Below are 23,814 nucleotides of genomic sequence, written 5' to 3'. Positions count from 1 at the left end.
AGACCTCTCCTGGGGGCAAAAGCAACTTGGAGCTCGCAGTCATTCAGCCGCCGGCGCTCTCCCCCAGCCCCGGCCGCCCATCCAGTCTGCAACCTCACTGCAGCAGGGCCCGGCCAATCACCTCTGCCGACACTACCAAGTTCATTATCCCACCAGCACCAGCCCTCCAATCACAGGCGGCGGATTTCCTGCCTGCAGCCCGGCAAGTCCGCAGGGAGGTGCAGACGCAAGCTCCAGATGAGGTTCATCTTACAGAATCCACCGGAGCCGGCTCGGCCGCTGCGGTAACTTCCCAGTCTGCTGCCGCCGCACCGCAGGATGACGGTCACCAAGTTCAACGTGATCAGGAGTCCTTGGCAACACTTCCTAGGACAACCAGCAACACTCCAGTTCCACTCTCCAGTTTTCTCCAACCCATGCATGCCTCGATCTACACCATACCACGACTACTTCTCCCGTCAGCCTCTAGTTCACAGCGCAGAGGCAGGGACCCGGTCACAGATTAAATCTAAACACCAAAATGGGTAAATCATCACAAGTAAGGGAATTCATCTTTGGTCATTTCTTAGTTTACCAGTAGACAAATGAAGTGCATCTCTCGCAGAGGTGACCCTTTGATATGGGGTTCACAACCATTATTCTAAAGACAAGTGTGAAAAAAGTTCAGTAAACTATGTCGGGGACAGTCCAGGGGCACATCATCCTCCTGCTGCTGTGAGGGTGCCCCTGAGTACAAGCCTCTGAAGAGCAATGTAGTGCCAGCTGCCAACACTCCAAAAGCCTCAACTCTAGCAACCCCACTTGCAGGAATTTATCCTGTAGGGATATCTGGGAAATCATATAAATACAGTGAGGTTTTGTTTTTTTTTTTTAAAGTAACCTTGTTTATAATAGCACATATTTGAAAACAGCTTTTCTTTTGGTGGTATTGAGGATTGATTGGATCCAGGGGCGCTCTACCTCTGAGCCACATCCTCAGCCCTTTTTATTTTGAGACAGGTTCTTGCTAAGATGCCCAGACTGGCCTTGAACTTGCCATCATCCTCCTGCCTCAGCTGGGAATACAGGTGTACGCCACCACACCCAGCATAACTTGATTTTAAAAAGGGGAATGGTACATAAATCATGGTGCACCCATACAGAGAAGTGCTGCACAGCTGCTAAAAAGAGTACCACGATTCTTACAATATGGGCACCATTAAGGGATTCTATGAAAATAACAGATAGGGCTCCTCAATGCTTGCTTTGAAAATGCTGGTGTCTGTATCAGCTGCCTGTCAATAAACAGAACAAACTTAGATAGGAAGCAGTTTTGTATGCTGACGGAATGTGCAATCTTTGGATCCAAACATGATCATGACAGTGTGACCTCATTTAAATTACTCTAGCCCTCTGTGCCTAGCTACTCTTATTTATACACAAAATGGGGAGAGTGACAGAACAGTTTTGTTATTTCACAGAGCTGATTAAAGACTAGACTAGCTAATACACAAAGCTCTCAGAGTACACAGAACACTCAGTAACTCATAGTTAGTTTATTGCTGAAATGAAGGACACAGTGCTGCTTTGAGTTCTCACCCACAAACATTAAGAAAAATCCCTTCTTTAGTAGGTTAGTGGCTTTTAACTGAATGGACTTCTCCATAACACGAAACTGGCTTCCAGCCAGCAGGGAGTACTAGGAACATTCACCTTTGTGCCCATAACAAGAAGCCCAGACAAAACAAGAAACAATGTCTTCAGGCCACTGGACCACATGCAAGGAAGGACAGTGCTTCCTGAGAAATGCTCATGATAAGGCCAGCCCCAGCTTCCTGCCTGGAGTTTCCGGGCTACTGGGCAGACGGGAAGCCCAGGACAGTTAGAGTTCACGGGATAGGGAACTGAAGAGGACACAGCTGCACAGAGAGGGCTCTGGGGAGCAGCCCAGTGTTCTCCTGGGGTCACACTTGTATGAGGAAGCCGCCAATCAGATCACAGGGCTAAAGTCACTCCTGTTCCCACCAGCCAGACTAGAAAATCTCGCAATATAGGAAGGTGCAGGAAGGTCACTCACAGGATTCTGCTTCTGTAGTGGACACTCCTACACTACAAAACCAGCTGGACTACTCCTCCACGCTGGGACTGAGCCCCAGGGGCCTTACCACTCAGCCACATCCCCAGCCCATTTTACTTTTTATTTTGAGACAGAGTCTCGCTAACTTGCCCAGGCTGGCCTCCAACTTGAAATCCTCCCGCTTCAGCTTCCCAAGCCCCTATTCTTGTCCCACAAATCAAAACAAGCCCTGAAAGAGTCAAATTGTTTCCAAATAACTGCACCTGAATAAAGGTCAAGAACATTTAGAGGAATACAAAAATGTCCAGTACTTAACAAAGTAAAGTCCAGTAAAAAATGAATAGGAATGCAAAGAAGCAGGAAAGTGTGACCCTTAACAAGAGTAGAAATCAATCCACTGAAGCTGGCCCAGAAATGACAGGTATGGTAGGATTAGTGCAGACGTCACAGTTAATATAGTTGGGAGGAGGGCTGTAGCTCAGTGGCAGAGCACGGGTGAGGCACTCGGTTCAATCCTCAGCACCACTTAAAAATAAATACAACTAAAAGTCAATATAATTGTAATTCATTATGTTCAAGAAGCTAAAAAGAGGGCTCTGGTAATGTTTGTCTGACATATGTGAGGTCCTAGGTTTGATCCCAACACCTAGATAGATAGATAGATAGATAGATAGATAGATAGAAGCAGCAGCTAAAGAGAATTCTTCAAGTATGTCAAACAGGCTCCGTACTGAAGACTCTGGAGGAAAGCCACAGTGTCTGATGGTTTTAACAGTAATGAACTTGAGGACAGCAACAGAAACTTTCCAATGAAACAGAAAAAAAAAAAAAAAAAAAAAAAAAACATGTGGGGACAGCAAAGAGACTAACACACCTGGAACTGGAGTCCTGGGAGGAGGGACTGAGGAAATATTTTAAAAAGCCAACCCCCACCCCCAGCAAATTTACTGAAAACCACAAATACATGCTTGACAAACCACAACCACAACAAATATTAAAATAAACTAATCAGGAGCATTACAAGTAAATTTCTAAAAGCCAACAATAAAGAGGGAATCTTTAAAACAGCCAGAGCTGGGAAAAGATCCGTTATATACAGAGGAACAAAGCTAAGAAAACAGGGGCCTTCCTCAGACAGGCAGCCCAGAAGTCCACACTCTGAAGGCTTTTCACACATACAAAAACTGAAGGAGCCGGTCATGGTGGTACAAGCCTGTGATCCCTTTGGCTCGGGAGGTTGAGGCAGGAAGATCTTGAGTTCAAAGCCAGCCCCAGCAACAGCAAAGTACTAAGCAACTCAGTGAGACCCTGTCTCTAAATAAAATACAAAATAAGGCTGGGGATGTGGCTCAGTGGTCGAGTTCCTTGAGTTCAATTCCCAGTAGAGCAAACAAAACAACACAACAAATAGAACAAACCAAGGGGGAGGGGGGAGCAGGGGAAGAGCAGAAATGGTAACCATGTGGGTGAATAAAGAGGCCTTTAGATGTGTAGGAAACCACAGGACAAGTGGGGCGCAGAGGTGCACGCCTGTTACCCCAGCAACTCAGGAGCCTGGGGCAAGAAGATCAAAAGTTCAAGGCTGGGGATGGGGATATAGCTCAGTTAGAAGAGTGCTTACTTTGCATGAATGCTCAAGGCCCTGGGTTCAATCCTAGCACTACCAAAAAAAAGTTCAAGGCCAGCCTAGGCAACTTAGACACTCTATCTCAAAATTTTAAAAGGGGAACTTGGTAGCTCAGAAGTACAGCACTGCTTGTCTAGCACGCTCAAGGCCCTGGGTTCAGTCTCCATCACTGGTACGCGCACACACACGCACACCCACAACCACAGCAAAGGCTGAGGAGGGAAGGGCAAGTGTGGTCATCCCTCAGCATCCTGGGGAGGGTTCCTGGATGCCAATGTCCCCGGACACCCGAGTCTCATAACAGCAGGACATTTGCCACATCCTCTCATGTACTTTATTTATTTGGGCACTAGAGATTGAATCTAAGGGTGTTTTACCACTCACTGCACTACACCCTCAGTCCTTTTTTATTTTTAGAGACAAGATCTTACTATGTTGCCAAGGCTGGCCTCAAACTTGTGAGCTGGTCTCCTAAATCTCTGAGATTACAGGCGTGCAACACCATGTCCAGTCTCTGTATACCTTCAGCCAACTCTAGACTGCTTATGATGTCTAACAGAATATAAGTGTATTACACAGTTGTTACACTGTGTTGTCTACAAAATAAGGACATAGGAGAAACTCTGTACATGTACAGTACAGACACCCCCCCCCAAAATGTTTCCGATCCACAGTTGGTTGAATCCACGAATGCAGAACCCTTGGGTAGAGAGGGCTGGCAGTGCACCATTCAAGATGCTGAAACCATGTTCAGTGGTGTCACACCCACTGGGTAGGCTGTGGTAAACCAATGGTGTGTACTAAATCCCTAAAACAACCATCAGAGAGAGAGGCAGTGACAAAGCCAGCTAATAAGTCAACAGAAGAGATGAAGTGCATAAACAGTGCTCAGGTGACCAACAGACAGAGAAAGGAGAAAAGGAATGAAGACCAATGGACACACAGAAAATAGTGCGGAGACTGGTTCAAGGTATAGAGGATTTTATTGATTTACTTTGAGACAGGGGTCTCACTACATTGAACAGGCACGTCTCAGACTCCTGCCTCAGCCTCCAGAGTGCTGGACTACCCGCGTGCTCACCACACCCAGCCTGCAGTAAATTTTAACAGCCCTCAGTACCCCCTGTTAATAACTGGTAGAATAAGTGGATAGAAAACCAGTAGAGACACAGAAGTCTGGAATAACCTTAGCAACCAACTTGACCTGACAGCATTAATACAACAGCAGTTACACCTCTTCTCAAGTGCACTCTAAACATATTCTGGCCCATAAAACCAGTCTCAATAAATTTTGTTTCTGTTTATTTTATATTTTGTGTACTAGGGACTGAACCCAGGAGCTACATACTCAGCCCTTTTTATTTTGAGGCACGGTCTGGCCAAGTAGCTGAGACCAGTCTTGAACTTCTGCCTCAGGTTCCTGAGTGGTTGGGATTATAGGCGTTGAGTCTTAATAAATTTAAAAGAATTCAACTCCTACAAATTATGCTCTTGGACCACAGTGGAATTAAATTAGAAATCGGTGAGGGCTGGGGTTGTGGCTCAAGCGGTAGTGCGCTCGCCTGGCCTGCGCGCGGCCCGGGTTCGATCCTCAGCACCACATACAAACAAAGATGTTATGTCTGCCGAAATCTAAAAAAAGAAATAAAATATTAAAATTCTAAAAAAAAAAAAGCCTTTAAAAAAAATAAGTGACAGAATGACATCTGGAAAATACCTAAATATTTGGAAACTAAACACAATTCTAAATAACTCATATGTCAAAGAAGAAATCAAGAGAAATTAGGAAGTATTTTGAATGGTATGAAAGCACAACATACGGAAATTTGTCAAATGCAGCCAAAGAAGTCCTTATAAGGAAGAGCTACATTAGAAAAGAGAGAGATAGTGACCTCAGCTTCCACTTTTTTTTTTTTCCTTGCAGTGCTAGGAATGGAACCCGGGGCCTCTGCCACTGACCTACATCCCCAGCCCCCTCAGTTTCTACTCTAAGCCAGAAAAGAACAAATTAATCCCAAAGTAAACAGAAGAAAGAAAATACATGAGATAAGCGACAACACCATGCTTTATTTATCCTAAAATCTTCCTTGACCAGCAATAGATAGACAGTGATAAATGGAAATATGTTCAACTGCATATTTTGCCAATGTTTATGGTTAAGACACTTCAGCCAAGCCCAGTGACACAGGCCTATTCTCCTAGCTACCAGGGAGGCTGAGGCAGGAGGATGGCAAGTTTGAGGCCAGCCTGGGCAACTTACTGAGACTCTTTTTCAAAATGTAAAAGAGGGCTGGGGATATCTCAGTATAGAGTGCTCCTGGATCCCAGTACTGCAAAAACAAAACACGTTTTCTTGTGTTTTTTATTTCCCCAGGGGTTAATGTAGTATATTTCTTGCACCTAAACCAGCTGTATCTAGAAGATCAGTTTCTTTTGGTTGCATGCCAATTACTCTAATGGTACAACTCTAATTACACTTAGCTTCTTGGGAATGAGGGACCACCCACACCCAGGGGCAGAGCTGGCAAGTGGAACCATACCATGCCTGAACCTGGTTAAGCTGACGCTAATCACCTGCAGCAGTAATCCACTCCTCTAGGAGTCTAGAAAATACTTAATGGAGATGTGTTTCACAGGATTTATGATATTTTTCAGAAGAAAAAAGTTCTAATGGAATAGACCTGCTGTGAGAAGTAGTCAAATGGCTTTTTCCAAATCACCCAGAGCATCACACAGAAGGACAACTGCAGTCCGGAAATCCTCCCATGGGCAACTCCCACAGTAGCCTCCAAGCCTCACCACCTACACCTACTACCTATCTTAGAACTATTAACGTTCAGGTAAGATATTGCCTGAGTCTAAGGGAAGACTAATTTTTTTTTTTTTTTACCATATTGGGGATGGAACCCAGGGCCTCGCACATAATAGGCAAGAGCTCTATCACTGATCTACATCCCCAGACTCTTTAATTTTTAATTTTGAGCCAGGGTCTCACTTAGACCCAGGCTGGACTTTAACTTCTGATCCTCCTGCCTCAGCTTCTTGAGTGGCTGGTATTACAGGCCTGTGTCACCATGCCCATCTATGAACATTTTTAAATTGAAAAATGAAGCCAGATTTTACTTGACAGAAAGCCAGGCTGCTTTGGCTGATTTGATACTGAGGACTGGCTCTGCCAAAGAGGTCACAGGAAGGTCCCGTTCCATCATTTGAATGAGTCAAAGCTGCAGCTCTACGGTTTCAATCAAACCCCAAACTCAAACCAACAAACACAAATGTTTAAGGCACATGTACAAAATGTGTAAGGAGATAAACCGTTTTACAAAGTCTTTTAGAGTGGTACAGGAGACAAAAATATTTTTGAAGAATCTTTTATATATTGACATATAGTCATGATTTACTATTTCTGGGGCACAACTGTAGCAGGTGTGTTTTAGTCTCTGCTGAAATGAATCCACCAGTTAATGTAACCCACTGAGTTGCAAGTTTTCAAGTCTATGAATGTAATATTCAAATATGCTCTCAGGGCGGGGATTGTGGCTCAGTGGCAGAGCTGTCTCCCAGCTGCTTGTTCTTCATTGCTCCAGCACTGTAAGGTCAAGGACAGGAAAAGGGGGAACCCATCCAGCAGCTGCCCTGGGCAGATAGACAACATAGATGTTCAGGGTATGAGGGCAACAGGGAGAACTGTGTGTTAAGAATTACCCGTTTAGGGCTGGGGCTGGGGCTCAGTGACAGACTGCTTGCCTAGCACACGTGAGGCACCAGGTTCAATCCTCAGCACCATATAACAATAAATAAAGATATTAACAACAATAACAAAAAAACTCAAAATGACATGTTTAAACCAGGCCAGTGCTTCAAAAAAATTCAGAAAAGAAATTTTAACTATAGAACTACCTCCCTGATCCTATTTTTCCTTCTACAGGTTAGAGAGGAAGAGATTCCAACAAACAAAAGAATACACCCAAGATGTGAATAAAAACAGAAAAAAATGAACTGTCTCAGTGCATAGCTACGGGGCACCACAGGCACCTTGTCCTTCTAAGGTCCCCTACGATGCCCTTATAGGACTCCAACCTCTCTGGCCTGTGAAACATGAGGACTGAGCCGGACACACTTTGACAGTGTTCCAGCACCAGCATCCTGGACTCATCCTGTGGACTCAGCTCAAAGCCACAGGCTTCAGCCAGAGCAACAGCAGGGGTTCACATGGCTGTGGGGGCCACAGATCAATTAAGGGGGGCACAATAGCTGTCTTTGACAGTCAGGTGTGTCACATCTACATCTGAGGGTTTAGCAGTGGCTTCCTCTTGGTGATCTAGAGTACCCTCTGGTCTGGGTGCAGAGGGCCTGCCTTAATCCCAGGGACAAGAGAGGCAGAGGCAGGAGGATAAAAAGTCCCAGGCCCGCCTGGGCGACTCAGCAGAGACCCTGTCCCCAAAATGAAAAGGGCTGGGTTCCATCCCAGTACCAAAAAAATAAAAATAAAATAATAAAGTACCCTGTGGGGTGGGGATGTGGCTTAGCCGTAGAGCACTTGCCTGGAGCGCAGGAGGCCCGTTCCATCCCCAGCGGGCAAACAGCAAAACTGCCCTCTCCCAGATTATCTGCTTTACCCACCACTGGCATTTCAATGGCTTTGGGGTTTTCTCACACAGGTCTCATCAGGGGGGACATGGAGAAAGGCAAGGCCAGAGGCAATGGGAGGACATTAGTTGCCTGGTCCTTTTCCCATTGTCCCTGCAGAGCCCTGACTCATCCCCTGCTTCCTGGAAAACCAGCCAAGAATGTGAAGCTGGCAGGCAGCTCCTTCTGGTCTACCTTTGTTATTCATTTAAAGGAAAATGCATCTTTCTTTTAGATTTTTTTTTTTTTTTTTAGTGTGGTTGGACACAATACCTTTATTTTATTTATTTATTTTTATGTGGGGATGAGGATGAAACCCAGCATCCTGCACATGCCAGGTGAGCACTCTACCTCTGGGCCACAACCCCAGCCCCAAGGAAAATGCATCTTTTTAAAAATTTTTCTTAGTTGTAGATGGACACAATATCTTTAGTTTTATTTATTATTTATTTATTTATTTATTTATTTTAAAGAGAGAGTGAGAGAGGAGAGAGAGAGAGAGAGAGAATTTTTTTTAAATATTTATTTTTTAGTTCTTGGGGGACACAACATCTTTGTTGGTATGTGGTGCTGAGGATCGAACCCGGGCCGCACACATGCCAGGCGAGAAGCGCTACCGCTTGAGCCACTTCCCCAGCCCTTATTTATTTTTTTAATGTGGTGCTGAGGATCGAACCCAGGGCCTCACACATGTGAAGCAAGCGCGCTCTACCACTGAGCCACAACCCCAGCCCCAGGAAAATGCATTTTTATCATAACCTTTTTCAGGTTTTGTGCCAGATCTTTTATATCCCATATTTAGTAACAGGACCCCTGTCCTTGGAGTCATTGCTTCCTGAGCACCCTCAGGGGCCTTAATATGCTGAGCTGGATTTTGCATAGATATGTCTAGGTCATAAACTGAGAAGAGCACCTGTAGCTGTGGGAGGAGGAAGGCAGTGCAGCTCAGGACACTGGGCCGAGTCAGTCCTGGATTCTAGTTCTCTGTTGGCCTTAAACCAACCTAACCTCTGGGCCTCCCTCCCACTTCTGCAAAGAATGCTGGCTAGTGAGATAACATCCACTTGAGGCTCCCATTTTCCCAACTTCAAAGTCAACTCCATGTTTGAGGAAAGATCCTCCGTGGCTTAGTTGCTTACGCAGTAACAACAGGCTGTGAAGCCCTTCTCTGTTCCAGGAAAAGTGTGGACCAATGACATCCATGGGTAAACAGAGTGACTCTGCAACTTTAAGGTTTTCGAGTTTCTTTCCTGTTTTCATCTCCCCAACATCCAGGCTTCCCACAGCCCATGTCCTCCTCCAAACTGCTCCAGATTGCAGATGTGAGATGTGCCCTCCTGGGCACCTCATCCTGTGATCCTCACATCACTCGTGTGCCTAGACTCTGCCCTCCCTTGCCTTCCATTCTTCACTGGGAGCAGAAGGTAGGTGATTCTAACCAATTCTGGGCATCGTATTCTCAAAGAACCACAGGGGAGAAAAGTTACCTGGAAATGAACACCAATGTATCAGACACTGCACTGGCTCTTTTTTTTTTTTTTTTTTTGAGAGAATTTTTTTTTAAATATTTTTAGTTTTCGGTGGACACAACATCTTTATTTTATTTTTATGTGATGATAAGGATCGAACCCAGCACCCCGCGCATGCCAGGCAAGCGCGCTACTGCTTGAGCCACATCCCCAGCCCTCGCTCTTTATATTTTTATTTATTTAGCAGTTTTGAGGCTTGAACCCAAGAGTGCTCTACCACTAAGATACATCCCAGCCCTTTTTATTTTTTACTTTGAGACAGGGTCTCACTAAGTCTCCCAGTCTGGCCTTGAACTTGTGATCTTCCTACCTCAGTCCAGTTGCTGGGATTACAGGTGTGCACCACTGTGCCTGGCTTCTTTATACACTTTTATTTGATCCACATAAACACTTTATGAAGTAAGTATTCATACCATCATACCACCATAATGTTTCTAATAAGAAAAGAAAGACCTTGAGGGGGTGAGTCACAGCTAGGAAACAGTAGCCAAAGGAACATTTAAACCAAGATCACATACCATACAATCACCTATTTAAAGTGCACAACTCAGCTGGGCGTGGTGGTGCATGTCTATAATCTCAGTGACTTGAGAGGCTAAGGCAGGAGGATTGCAAATTTGAGGCCAGCCTCAGCAATTTAATGAGACTCTGCCTCAAAATAAAAATAAAAAGGGAGATATAACTTGGGGCTGGGGATGTGGCTCAAGCGGTAATGTGCTCGCCTGGCGTGCGCGGGGCGCTGGGTTCGATCCTCAGCACCATATAAAAAATAAAATAAAGATGTTGTGTCCACCAAAAAATGAAAAATAAATATTTTTTTAAAAGGGGGGGATATAACTCAGTGGAAAAGTACCCCTGGATACAATCCTCAATACCAAAAATAAAAAATAAAAATAAAAAAAGGACTAGGGGTATTGCTTGGTGATACCTAAGTATGTATTTTAGTCAGCTTTTTCGCTGTGACTAATAGATCAGACCAGAACAACTTTAAAGGAGGAAAAGTTTATTTGTGGGTTCAGTTTCAGAGGTCTTAGTCCGTAGAAGGCCGGCTCCATTCCTTGGGGCTTGAGGTGAGGCTGAACATCATGGCAGAGTGTGTGGCAAAGGGAAGCAGCTCACATGAGATAGGAAGCAAAGAGAAACTCCACTTGCCAAATACAAATATATACAATTATATTCCAGTCAAATCCTACCACTTCAGTTACCACTCAGTTAATCCCTATCCAGGGATTACTCCACCGATTGGGTTAAGACTCTCACAACCCAATCATTTCTCCTTTGAACCTTCTTACATTGTCTCACATGTGAGCTTTTGTGGGATACCTCACATCCAAACCGTAATACCCTAGGTTCAAGCCCCAGTGCTGAAAAAGATACAAATAAAGTATACAATTTAGTGGTTTTCAGTATCTTCACAGATATGTGCAACCATCACCATGGCAAACTTGGGAACATTATCATCACCTCAAAAATAATTCCCACAGTAAGCCAAGCACAGTGGCACACGCCTATAATCCCAGCAACTCAGGAGGCTGAGGTAGGAGGGGATCGCAAGTTCAAAGGCAGCCTCAGCAATTTAGAGGCCCTAAACAACTTAGCAAGACCTGGTCTCAAAAGTAAAAAATAAATAAAAAAGGGATGGGAGCTTTTCCTGCGTCCAAGAGTCAAACAGATCATTAGAAGATTAAAATTGTGGATAGCTGACATGATCTAATATAGTAATGTGTCCCACTGGTGACAGCTAAATAAAAATTAATAAATTTTTTAACCACAAAAAAAGGGGGGGGGCGCTGGGGATGTGGCTCAAGCGGTAGCGCGCTCGCCTGGCATGCGTGCGGCCCGGGTTCGATCCTCAGCACCACATACCAACAAAGATGTTGTGTCTGCCGAGAACTAAAAAATAAATAAATATTAAAAATTCTCTCTCTCTCTCTCCCTCTCTCTCTTAAAAAAAAGGGGGGGGAGGATGGAGATGTGGCATAGTGGTAAAGCACCCCTAGGTTCAATCCCTTGTACCAAAAAAAAAAAAAAAATGCCCCACAGCCCTTGCTTATCACCTTACTATCTCTCCATGTCCCTTTACAGCTGCCCCATTCTGGACTTTCACATGGATGGATCATAAAATTCAACCTCTTTTGTTGACTGGCTTCCTTTGCCCAGCCAAGTCCTCGCAAAGTGTGTACTACTAAATCCCAGGGTTCATTACCTCAGCCCAGGGAGCCACAAAAGGTATGGATAGGGTGTCCCGTCAAGTGTGCATGACGCCACCTGTTTTTACAGGGGATTATAGAAAAATGCAGGTTTTCAGATTCTTATAGACTCTTAGATCCCTCTTCCGTGTTGGCCCTAGCGGTACTCTCAGGACTCATGAGCAACAGACACAGTATTTCAGATAAAGAACCAACAGTGACTCTGGTAAGGCTGACCGTCCCTGAAGGATGACACAAGAGGGACGATTTCACTTGGGGTGGACGGCTGGATGGTGGGGAGGACTACAGGGACTAAATCAATCCCCAGCTTCTAATAAGAAATGGTTAAAAATAAAGTCTGTGCAGACACAGTGCCATGAGACTAGTGCTACATAAAAACTGCTTTGTTCGCTGACTCCATCCCACGTATTTAGATGGATCAGAAATGTATACCAGCAAAATATGCCTGCCTCATTCCCCTGTGATTTCTGTGAGACTTGACAATTAATGACTCTTAACATCAAAAGAATTTCTCTGGCTGAAGCTTCAGACTGAAAGGACTCTGGTATATTCTTACTATTACTTGGTTTTAGGGTCAAGGTACCTAACTCCATGTTTCCAAAATCATTTTTTTTTTCTCAGTGCTGGGGAGTGAGCCCAGGGGTGCCCTACCTCTCAGCTATATCCCCAGCCCTTTCTAATATATTTATTTAGGGACCAGGGACTGAACCCAGGGGTTCTTAACCTCTGAGCCACATCCCCAGCCCTTTTTTGAGACATGGCTTCACTAGGTTGCTGAGGCTGGTTTTGAACTCGCAATCCTCCTTCCTCAGCCTTCAGAGCCTCTGGGATTATAGGCCTGTGCCACTATGCCTGGCTCTAATTTTTATTTTGAGATACAGTCTCATTAAATTGCCAAGGCTGCCCTCATACCTGGGATCCTCCTGCCGCAACCTCCTAAGTAGCTGGAATTACAGGTGTGGGACACTATGCCTGATTTCATTTTAAAAATTATCTTCTAGTTGACTCTATAAATCATGACTTTGAGCCAGGAACCGATTTTGCAACAATATAACACAAACAACTTAACAAAGGAGCTCAATCCAATCTGCAAACTGCATTGTTCTCTTCTAATGGGCCATTACACTATTGGGAATGTTGCCTACCCTTTTCTATGAAAAAGGCTCTTTTCTTCTGTAGACCATCTTATCTGAGTCTGCCTATTTGGGGTAAATATCCTTACCACAAATGGCCAGACATGAAAAAGTTGGAGTTCAACAGTACTGTCTGATGAAGCAATACCAGGTGGCCATTAACGATCTTCCCTTCTATTATCTCAAGGCAGAGGGCTGCCTAGTGTGCACACTTCTGGGGTCAAGGAGAGAAACAAGGAAGAGTGGGTTATCATTCTGTGATAGGGGAAGCATTGGCATTCCTGAAACTTATACTTTGGAACAAAAGCTATGGTTCTAAATAGCTTTCTTAGGCTTAGGGTGAAGTGTTTAGGCAAAAAGAAACAACTGGTAGTTAAAAGAGAGAAGCTGCAATCAGAAGGTTCCATTGCCTTCTCTGGTCTAATTCCCTCCTGGCCAAATGATTTTTGAGGTTCTTTCACTATCTTTTTTGTTTTGTTTTGTGGCCCTGGTGATTGAACCCAGGGGCGCTCTACCACTGAGCTACATCCCCCACAGCCTTTTTTATTTTTATTTTGAGACAGGGTCAAAGATGCAGAAGCTGGCCTTGAATGTGTAATCCTCTTGCTTCAGCCTCCTGAGTCTCTGGGACTATAGGCATTTGACTGAGCCCAACATCATCATCTCTTTGAATGGCTGTTCTTTCCTTGTCAAATAGGGTAGAATCATTTTACTGCCTTTTACTGTGGGGCTTGGTCTAGATGGCGTGCATGCAAGTCTCTAGGTCAGCAACTCACCACAGCATTGTCTAGAATGTTCACCTATGTTAAACACCAGCCCCCTGTAGAGCCCCAAACCTCAGCTAGGGAGACAACTGTTTACATGTAACACTGCTTCCTTTCTTCCTCTAATTGGTTGAGTTCTAACCTATGTTTAAAATTTGTTTTAAGACAAAGATTTTGTTTGGTCACATGAAAATGCCCAAAATAGTCAATGCTATAATTAGCCCCAGCAGAGTCTCATTTCCAAAGTCACTACTGTTGTCGTCATCCTTTTTCTTTCTTTAATAAACCCTCCTCCCCCACTTTTTTTTTTGGTCCCAGGACAGGCTTCTTTCTTTTTTTTTTTTTTTTTTTTAAAGAATTTTTAATATTTATTTTTTTTAGTTCTCGGCGGACACAACATCTTTGTTGGTATGTGGTGCTGAGGATCGAACCCGGGCCGCACGCATGCCAGGCAAGCGCGCCACCGCTTGAGCCACATCTCCAGCCCCCAGGCTTCTTTCTTACATGCCCTTTACAAAGAAAATTTCCCTGGCTGGCTGCCATGAGAGTCTCCACCCCACTTCCATTTTAAGTCATTTTTCTCTGTCCCAGCCTCTTCTGCAACGAAGGCAGACCAAAAACTTGCTATTTGTTTTTAAAGAAAACTTGACCCCAGGCTGTTATAAGCTAGCAGGAGGCTTTGTGGAATCACATGGCCTGGGTTCATTCATCTATCACCCACTGATAAGCAGTCAGCTAGGACTCTTATACAAACCCTGTATCTCAGACTGGCCTCACTTGGGTCATAGGAAGCAGCTTCCAATGTGTAGTTTTTCCAACACCTGTCCCCATGGCAAAGACCCCTTTTTTGGGCTGGGGTTGTGGCTCAGTGGTAGAGCACTCGCCTAGTGAGAGGCCCTGGGTTCGATCCTCAGCACCACATAAAAATAAATAAATAAAATAAAGGTATTGTGCCCAACTACAACTAAAAAATAAATATTTTTTTAAAAAAGACTCCCCCCCCTTTTTTTTGGTTGTCAATGAATCTTTATTTTACTCATTTATATGTTGTGCTGAGAATCAAACCCAGTGCCTCACACATGCTAGGCAAACGTTCTACCACTGAGCTACCACCCCAGCCCAACAAAGGGCCTCCAGATTCTTTCACTCCTTCCAGTTGGGCAAAACTGTAGCAATGCCTTTTCTGTAGGCTGCTAATACTAATGACATTTTAACAGGAAGTGGCACAGGGGTACATGAGGCAGGGTGTCTTCCTGTTCCCCAGTTATTTACAAAAAGGCAGATATTTTTCCCTAATACACAAAAACATTTTCCATGGGACTACCTTGTGCTCCTTTACAGGTAATAAACTAATAAAATTCATCATTTCTAATCTCTTTCTTAAAGCTATATAACAATTTAGCTTATTTAAAAACCAAAAGAGGGGATGAGTTGTGGCTCAGTGGTAGAGTACTTGCACATGTGAGGCCGTGGGTTCGATCCTCAGCACCACATATAAATAAATAAATTAAGTAAAGGTATTGTGTCCAATACCAACTAAAAAACATTTTAAAAAAAGAATTGTAGAAATTGAATCCATACTTAACCTCTCAAAAGAATAAAAAAGGCATGGTGTCACTTCCTGTAATCCCAGCTACTGGGGTTAGTGAGGACTGAAGGATTCCAAGTTCACAGCCAGGCTCATCAATTTAGTAAGACTCTTGTCTCAAAATAAAAAATAAAAAGGCTGGGAATGTAGCTCAGTGGTACAGAATCCCTGGGTTCAATCTTCAACACCACAAAAGAATAAAAACAAGATAGAAGTAGTATTTCATAGCATGATCAAGGCCCTGGATTTCATCCCAGCACCAAATAAAGTTTTGTATCAGAGAACTTAGATCAAAGACTTAACTTAAGAGTCAAAGATTTTGGAATCAGGATGACCCAAAGGGCTAAGTTCCCTTTGATCAATCAAAAAGGTTTTCTTTTAGACTGGGAAGAATGATCACTTTTTCCTTATTTGCCCTTAGGCAAACTCACTTCCAAAGATATGCATCAGGATCAATATCAGATGTGCCATGAATTGCCAGAACATTGTGATTCCTGTTGAGCCACCAAGCTTGATATAAACACTGGATACCCTCCTGCAGCCAGATGTCCTCACTATGCCTGGCAGTATATGCCAAGTAAGTAGGTTCATAAGAGCAGAAAGGTTCACCTGGGCCCAGATCTCCTGGAACCTTCCCAGCTTGGCCACCCTAGTTTTTTCAGGTAATTTGCTCATTTGTTTTCTATGGGGAAATCTCCAGCCCGCAACACTATTTTGCATAAAACTGACTTAAAGGAGAAAAAATTTAAAACTTGTCTCTTCTGAGAACTGGAAAAATTTTTTTGTCTCTTGGACTTAACCCAGGGAATCTATGTTGCAGTGTTACCCTTGGTCTTCCTAGGTTGATCCTAAGTAAGTTAAATACCTTGGATGTTGATCCAAGATTATCTTGGACATGAGTTAAAAACATCTTATGTACAACCACCAGACCAACAAATTGGCTTAATTTACTGGCATTTTACCAGATTTTCTTCACACTTGACTGTAAGATTCTCTAACTGTTGTTTGTACAAATAGCTCAAACTAACTTTGAAATAGATTACTAGATAAAATACTCATCAGTCCTACACCAGGTAGTAAATCAGGCTAAGCCATAAAAACGGAAAAATTTGGGAAGGTTTGATACAAAGTCAAACCGAAAAACATACCATGAGACAGAAAAGAAGAAAAAGGTATTGCTCCAGGCTTTCTTATACAGAAAGGACAGCAAGCCCAGAGATTGGTCATTTCTCTGGCCCTGTCTACACGATCTCTGCCAGGGGCCCACTCCCTTCTCAGGTGAACCACATTTTCACTTTTAGCAAGCATTTGCCCCAGATTCTTTCATTCCACGCGCACTCCAACTCTGCAAGGCATCACGATCCACGTCCCCGGATAAGCAGTGGGGATGAGCTTCAACCACGAGACCTGTCAGTCTCACCACCCACATCCACACAGATCTGCCTGAAACCCCAGTTCCCATTTTTTCCAGACTCCCACATGCTTCTGAGAGGAACCAGATCAGGGCCCACGGTGGCATGGAAACAAGAGGGGAAAAGGCGAGAGGGGGTACAATGGATGGATGAACCCACTAAGCGGGGTGTCAAGCTAGGCCTTGAGATCATGAGGTGACAAAGGCACACTTTGGGGAACGCCCCTGACGGGAAGGGGCTTTTTTGCTTATCAGAAGGTCCGGAGGGTGCCCACGACAAGCCTTTCTGCCTAGCCCAAGCACGGGGCGTCCATCTGTCAGTCAGGGGGGACTACCTGCCCCACCAGGGGCCCTGCCCAGTTCAAAGGGACGACCGTCCACCCAGACCACTTCCCAGTCCCAAGGGCTGCCAGAGAAGCCTGACGTTCAGACGTGTCCCCAGCAGCCAGAACTGTCACCCGGACGTCCCGGGGGCTCTCTCCTCGCCCGCGCGGACGGCGCACCCTCCTTACCCGGAGTTCGCCTTCGGTGCGGTGTAGTCCCAGGCGCCGCAACCCCACCGCCAGGTCGTTGACACACAGGCCGCCGTCGCGGTTGACGTCGAGCGTCTGGAAGAGGCTCCACAGGCGCAGCCGGTGGTCCGGGCCCCCGCAGACGGCGCCGCCACACGGGTCGCCCACGGACGCCGGCGACGAAGCAGACGACGAGGCGGCGGCGGCGGCGTCCGGCGGCGGGGAGGCCACGCAGCGGCACAACACACTGCTCACCATCGGGCGCGAGGCAGGGGCGACGGGCGCCGGGCGGGGGCGGCGGGCCGACGGGGACTGCGCGGAAACACGCCGGGTTTTCTCCTACAGCGAGCGCGGGCTCAGAGAAGCCGGCAAGCTGGCGGGAGGGGCAGCTTCCGGGAGCCCCGCCCAACCGAGCGCCTCTTTGGTAGCCACGCCCCCAAGCGCACTACGGACCAGTCACAGGCCCGGACGGCAGCCCGGAGGATGTCTGAGAGGCGGAGCCTTCACTGAGGACTGCCCGGCTGAATGGAGAGGGCGGAGCCAACCCTCGCTCGGCCTGGGGCCGATTCAAACTGAGGAAGGCAGGTATTGGCTGAGACAGGCCTGAGAGAAAATCTCGCTGCGATAGGCAGAAGTCTTGTGATTGGCAGGCAGAAGGTCCCTTGTCCAATTTCCATTGAGAACCGCTGGTTAGACTGCGGAATTGTAAGGATGGGAGGAGTGGTCATGTACGGAGAGATCGTAGCCTGCGGAGGGGAATAGGATTTGTGTGACAGCAGTTGTGAACTGAAGTTACAAGCAGAGTTTTCGCTCTCGAGTGGAATTAAAAATTAATTGGCCAAGGTTCAAAGCCGAAAGCACTAGGTATCCTCTGGAGGATGATTTAGTAGTGATTTAAAACTCCGGAGGAAGTTTTAGTAGTATAATTCCCTAAAACACCAATAAAATAGCTGAATTTAACGGCGTAATCGTCTTGATACTAATAATTGAACGACAGAATGGTTTTCCAATGGAAGTGAATAAAAGCTAGGTGGGAGGAGTGCTCTGGACGATAGACACACCCTTAGACCAATGATTAAGCTATTTCCAGTAAATAGGCGTGCCCTTCAACTGAATGACAGACTTAAAGAACCTAAAGATGGACGCGATATTCGAGCCGCGACCAACCAGGAAGGCGGGTTCCCCTGGAGAAGTGCTGGGGGGCGGGAAGAAGGAAAGTGGGCGGATCTCCGCATGCCCCGGCGGAAGAGGCAGATTCAGGAAGCCATTACGCAGCTGGCTGGCAGCGGCCGGGCCGGTCGGTGCTGGGCCCTACGCATTTTGCGTAGCGAGGGGGGTTACCTAAGGCCTGGTGCTTGGCCTTGAGCAAGCCCGGCCTATCCCCTGAAGGGGGGGTGGGTAAGGGGCGAGGCTGAGGAAGAAGAGAAGGGAATTGGGGCACTAGAAGGTATTATAATTTCTTTAAAAAGAGGGAATAGGAGAAGCCATGGCTGTCCCAGCCAAGAAGAGAAAGATGAACTTCTCAGAGCGGGAGGTAGAAATCATCGTGGAGGAGCTGGAGCTGAAGAAGCACCTGCTGGTGAACCACTTCAACGCTGGGGTCCCCCTGGCCGCCAAGAGTGCGGCCTGGCATGGCATTCTGAGAAGGGTCAATGCCGTGGCCACCTGCCGCAGGGAGCTGCCCGAGGTCAAGAAGAAGTGGTCTGACCTCAAAACCGAGGTCCGTCGCAAGGTTGCCCAGGTCCGGGCCGCCGTGGAGGGTGGCGAGGCCCCAGGCCCCACTGAGGAAGATGGAGCTGGTGGGCCTGGGACAGGAGGTGGCGGTGCTGGCAGTGGCCCAGCTGTAGCTCCTGTACTGCTGACCCCCATGCAACAGCGCATCTGCAACCTGCTGGGTGAGGCCACCATCATCAGTCTGCCCAGTTCCACAGAGATCCACCCAGTGGCCCTTGGACCCGCGGCCACTGCAGCCGCAGCTACGGTCACCCTGACACAGAGTGAGTGACCTCCCCTGCCCAGTTCGTTTGTGCATAAATGGGAAGGGCCAGCAAACACTGGGGCAGCCTGGATAAGGTTGGCTGCCAAGGGTCAGAGGTTAGGTTGGGATGTTGGAAGAACATGAAACCTTCCAAGCACTTCCCAGACAGAAGCAATTCTGTTCTCTTTGGGACTGCCATAGGTAGCGTGCAGTTTGTCATTCTCACTAGTTGAATAGCTCTCAACTTTGTGTGTCCACCATTTGTGTCCATGACTTATCTCCACTTGCTGAACTGTGTGGTCTTTGAAGACAGTCCCACAGGACTTATCACAGGATCTGGCATATAGCAGGCAACCAGGATCTACTTGGGGAATAAACTACCCAAAGGATGTATCCATTCTGGACAGACATTCTATTTTCAGTGTGGTGAATGTTCCTGCTGCTAACCTACTAACTCATTCATTCATCAAACATTAGCATTCAATCTATGCTAGACCCTATGTTGGGCATCAGCATTACCACTTGAAATATAGGCCACTTATTTTCTAGTAGGGAAGGTAAGACCCATATATGAATAGCTTCACTAACAGGCAGGGAAACCCAAGGACTCACAAAAGGAAGATGGCTTTCTGGTGGGGTGGGAACACACTGTTGATGTTGGCAGTGAAGGATGGAGGAGTTTGACCTCACATGCATAGAGGCCCATACAGCCCACCTAGAATCCCTTCAAAAGTTCTCAGCAGAACTAACTTGAGTTGGATTTTGAAGTTCAGATAGGAGATTATGCCTGTGACTATGAACTCTGCTTCTTTGTGGGCTCTGACTTGTGGCAACCAGTGATTCTCAGTTGGCCTTGGTGGACTTGAGTGTATGTGTGGGTGCCATACCCCTGCAATGTCATATTCCCCAAGTACATATCAAGGTAGGAAAAGGAGAGCAAACACTGATCTAAATCAGATGCGGTTCTAGAACAGGAAATATGTTTAGGAATCCCATGGACCAAGGCAATTAAACAGACAGGGAAACATGTACTGGGCACTTCAGCTACTACTGTCCTGTTCCCCATTCCCATCTCCTTTTCTGCTTGAGCACAAAGAACTTGGAAGTCAAGAAAACATAAAAGGAGGTAGGACCAGTGCACCTGCAAGCAGCTGCATAGAAAGTGCCCTCAAGATACCTTCTGTATGCTGGCACGTCAGGGAGCATTGACTCTGCCGCCTAAGATGCCTTATTAGCTAGAAGCAGCCCAGGACCCTGGTTATGAGCATGTTGTACTCCGGTTTGGGGAGACTTGGGGTTTGCTTTCTGGCTCTGCTGAATGAGCTGGGTGATCTTAGGCAAATCATACCATGTTCAAGTCTTTTTGCTCATCTCTGAAAATGAAAGTGACAGTGTCTATATTAGCATTTAACAAGCGAAACAGTACAAAGTGCCTGGCACATAGTAAGTACTCTAAATTTTTTGCAACTATTATTATTGGTGTTTTCGCTTTTGCCAGATTTAGGGCTTCCCTTTGGCTACCAGTAGATTAAGATCCTGAACCTCTTAGATTCTGGATTAGATATGAATAACTCTAAAGCCAGGAGAGGCCTGAATTCCCTTTCATCTCCCTCCAGAGCAGGGCTTAATGGCCTCCTCCCCACCCTGTAGGGCCAGCTGCATTTCTTCCAGAAGGTGACCTCCTCTGCTTTGGCTCTTTCTTCCCTGCAGTCCCTACAGAGACCACCTATCACACGCTGGAGGAGGGAGTGGTGGAGTACTGCACGGCTGAGGCTCCCCCACCCCTGCCAGCTGAGGCCCCCATGGAGATGATGGCCCAGCACACGGACACGTCAGTCAAGCCGCAGGCCCTCAAGAGCCGCATCGCCCTCAACTCTGCCAAGCTGATCCAGGAGCAGCGGGTCACCAATCTGCACGTGAAGGAGATTGCTCAGCACCTGGAGCAGCAGAACGACCTGCTACAGATGATCCGCCGCTCCCAGGAGGTACAGGCCTGTGCCCAGGAGCGCCAGGCCCAGGCCATGGAGGGCACCCAGGCAGCCCTGAGTGTTCTCATCCAGGTCCTCCGGCCCATGATTAAAGATTTCCGCCGCTACTTACAGAGCAACACGCCCAACCCAACCCCCACTTCTGACCCTGGACAGGTGGCCCAGAATGGACAGCCAGACACCATCATTCAGTGAGGATCAGAGTTGAGCCAGCCTTCTGCCAGGATTGGATGAAACCTCTGGGGTCTTATAAGTGGCTTCTGTGATTGTCCTTGGGCATGTAACACGGACAGCTCCTTCTTTGATAGACATTTGAGGGTCCACTGTTTTGAGAAATGAAGGAGACGGGGAAGAGGAACTCGTCAGGCTCCTGGGACCCAAGCTCCCTTACTCCCACCACTGGAGCTGCCTCGCTCAGATCCAGAAGATTGGCTCGCTGGGGGTCACCTGTCCTGGTGATGGGATATGTGTTTTCATGAACCAGAGCTTGGGACACGACCCAGACTCAGTCTAGGGGAACTGTAAGGAAATGTCAGTTCTCTCAGTGGGGGCCGTAGCATAGCCATCTGGGGCTCTGTACCAAGCTGCCCCACGCAAGTGCCATACTTTTGAGTAGGATCCCTTCAGTGGTGCTGGCAGAAGGGCAATAACACCTTCCTCCCTTTGGGAGGCAGCTCCATTGAGCCTGAGGAGGAAACCCGGCCTCTTTCCCCTTCCCACTGGGCCTCAGTTCTCAGGGGACTCTCCTTACTGCTGTGCCCCATCCCCCATCCCACCCCAGACACAGAACCAGCCCTGGTAGTGCCCAGGGACACCTCTGCAGTGACCCAGTATGCAGCCAGCCTGGCTCAGGAATGCTGGATGTGGCCTGAGCTGGTTGGAAACACTCTGGTTTTTCAAGGCATCTCTGGGAAGCCCCTTGGTGGTTTGCCCTGAGAGCTTTTGACTCAGGTCAGCTTTGGGTGCTGTCAACTTTAGAGAAAGCAAGCTGGTGTGCTGTCTGGGCACCCCACTACCCACCACGGAGGATTTGGGCTGGTCACTGGCTTTTTCAAAAGCCGCCGCCTTGTCAGTTGTATGTATTCTGTATGCTGTACGCGATCCCTCCTGGGAAGAACTCCAAGAGGGCTGCCCTGGACCACACCCATCCTCCTTTCCTCTCTGAGGACCACATTTCAAAATTTAGTGCAGGAAAAACCACCCAGCTCAGAATCCCACCCTGGACTCTTCTCTTACCACGCTTAACACCAGTGCCTCCTCGTGTTCTTGCGAGACTCCCTCTGACTGCCGAGTGAGTCCGAAGCCTCAACTGACCTTGAATGTAAGAGGTGAGAGAGGTGAAGCCCATCTGACAGGTGGGACCCTTCGAATTTCTGGGCCCTGGAAGAGCAGCGCCTTGGAGGGCTGACAGAGGTGCTGTTCTTTTGGCTTTGCCAAACAAGACGTTTGTCAGGATCTTCCCAGATGGCAGCTGTCTGTTTCATTTTCAGACTCGCCATGGACTTCCCAGGCCCTCACATCTTCCCCTACCCTGCCCCTGTTTTCCAACTTTGCCATTTGCTGCTGGTGTCTGTCTGGGCCACATGTGACCAATGGTCACATCCCAAGGCTCCAGAGCTCAGCTAAACAAGTGGCCACACTGTCTTTCTAGGCATGTGTGTTTAGGATTGCTCACCCCCACTGTTGTGAGGCCTGAAGACAGCCTCGCTGTCACCTTCTCTGTGGAGGCCAGCTACAGGGAGGTGGGGCAGGTCAGCCCCAGGAGGTGACAGAAGGAAAGTTCTCCTCAGTGTGGCCAGAATGCCACAGGGACTTAGTAAGGATTGGTGACTTGGTTTGGTTTTTCTCTAGGGTTGGAAATCTGAGCCAGTATCACATCTGTTCCATTTGGGTATAAGGAGGAAGCCTGGAACACTTAAACTGACTTGCTCTTTCCAGGTCGTAATTTTAAATTAAAGAAATACCGCTTTTTTATACACATATCTCTGTGTCTTTATTGGCTCTATGTAGAAGAGAACAGGGCTGGCCATCTGTGGCCCACAGGCCAAATCATGCCTACCACCTATTTTCGGAAAAAAAAAATTTATTGGAACACAGGCACACCTATTCGTCTATAAATATGTGACTGTTTTGTGCTGTAATAGTAGAGTTGTAATAGCAGAGTTGGAATAGCAGAGCTGTAACAGAGACATCTGGCCCACAAAACCAGAAGTATTTATTACTCTGACTCTTTACAGAAAAAGTCTGCCTATTCCTGGGTTAGGGCAGTGTTTCAAACCTAGGGGGACAGGAAATAATCCCGGGTCTCACCTAGGATAGACTCTGGCTGCTGAGCTCTTGACACTACACAGTGCAAGCAGGTCGAGTGATTCTGAGGCTTCCGGAAAGC

The 23,814-nt window shown here is 46.8% G+C and overlaps 2 protein-coding genes across 4 annotated transcripts in view; one reads left to right on the top strand and one right to left on the bottom strand.

Annotated features, from left to right (window-relative positions):
• The window catches only part of Slc25a25 (solute carrier family 25 member 25), a 34,104-nt gene extending 16,361 nt beyond the window's left edge, over window positions 1-17,743 (bottom strand). Inside the window, exon 1 of one of the 3 annotated variants that reach the window (XM_026386307.2) lies at window positions 17,460-17,743. In XM_026386307.2, coding sequence (XP_026242092.1) covers window positions 17,460-17,717 — 258 coding nt within the window. In that variant the 5' untranslated portion in view covers window positions 17,718-17,743. Of the gene's footprint in view, window positions 1-4; window positions 36-17,459 lie in introns of those variants that run through there. The other 2 variants (XM_026386308.2, XM_026386313.2) reach the window with 2 other exon arrangements.
• Window positions 17,744-18,769: 1,026 nt separating this feature from the next.
• On the top strand, window positions 18,770-23,433 carry Naif1 (nuclear apoptosis inducing factor 1). The gene is made up of 2 exons (XM_026386421.2): window positions 18,770-19,456; window positions 21,148-23,433. Exons 1-2 carry the CDS (start codon window positions 18,946-18,948, stop codon window positions 21,618-21,620), a joined length of 984 nt encoding a protein of 327 aa, XP_026242206.1. The 5' UTR covers window positions 18,770-18,945; the 3' UTR covers window positions 21,621-23,433.
• The last annotated feature ends 381 nt before the right edge of the window (window positions 23,434-23,814 follow it).

This window comes from Urocitellus parryii, chromosome 4 (assembly GCF_045843805.1).
Source record: "Urocitellus parryii isolate mUroPar1 chromosome 4, mUroPar1.hap1, whole genome shotgun sequence".
In the NCBI taxonomy this organism is placed as follows: Eukaryota; Metazoa; Chordata; class Mammalia; order Rodentia; family Sciuridae; genus Urocitellus; species Urocitellus parryii.
The sequence above is the reverse complement of the archived record's forward strand: the minus strand, read 5'-3'. Positions and strand labels throughout refer to the sequence as shown.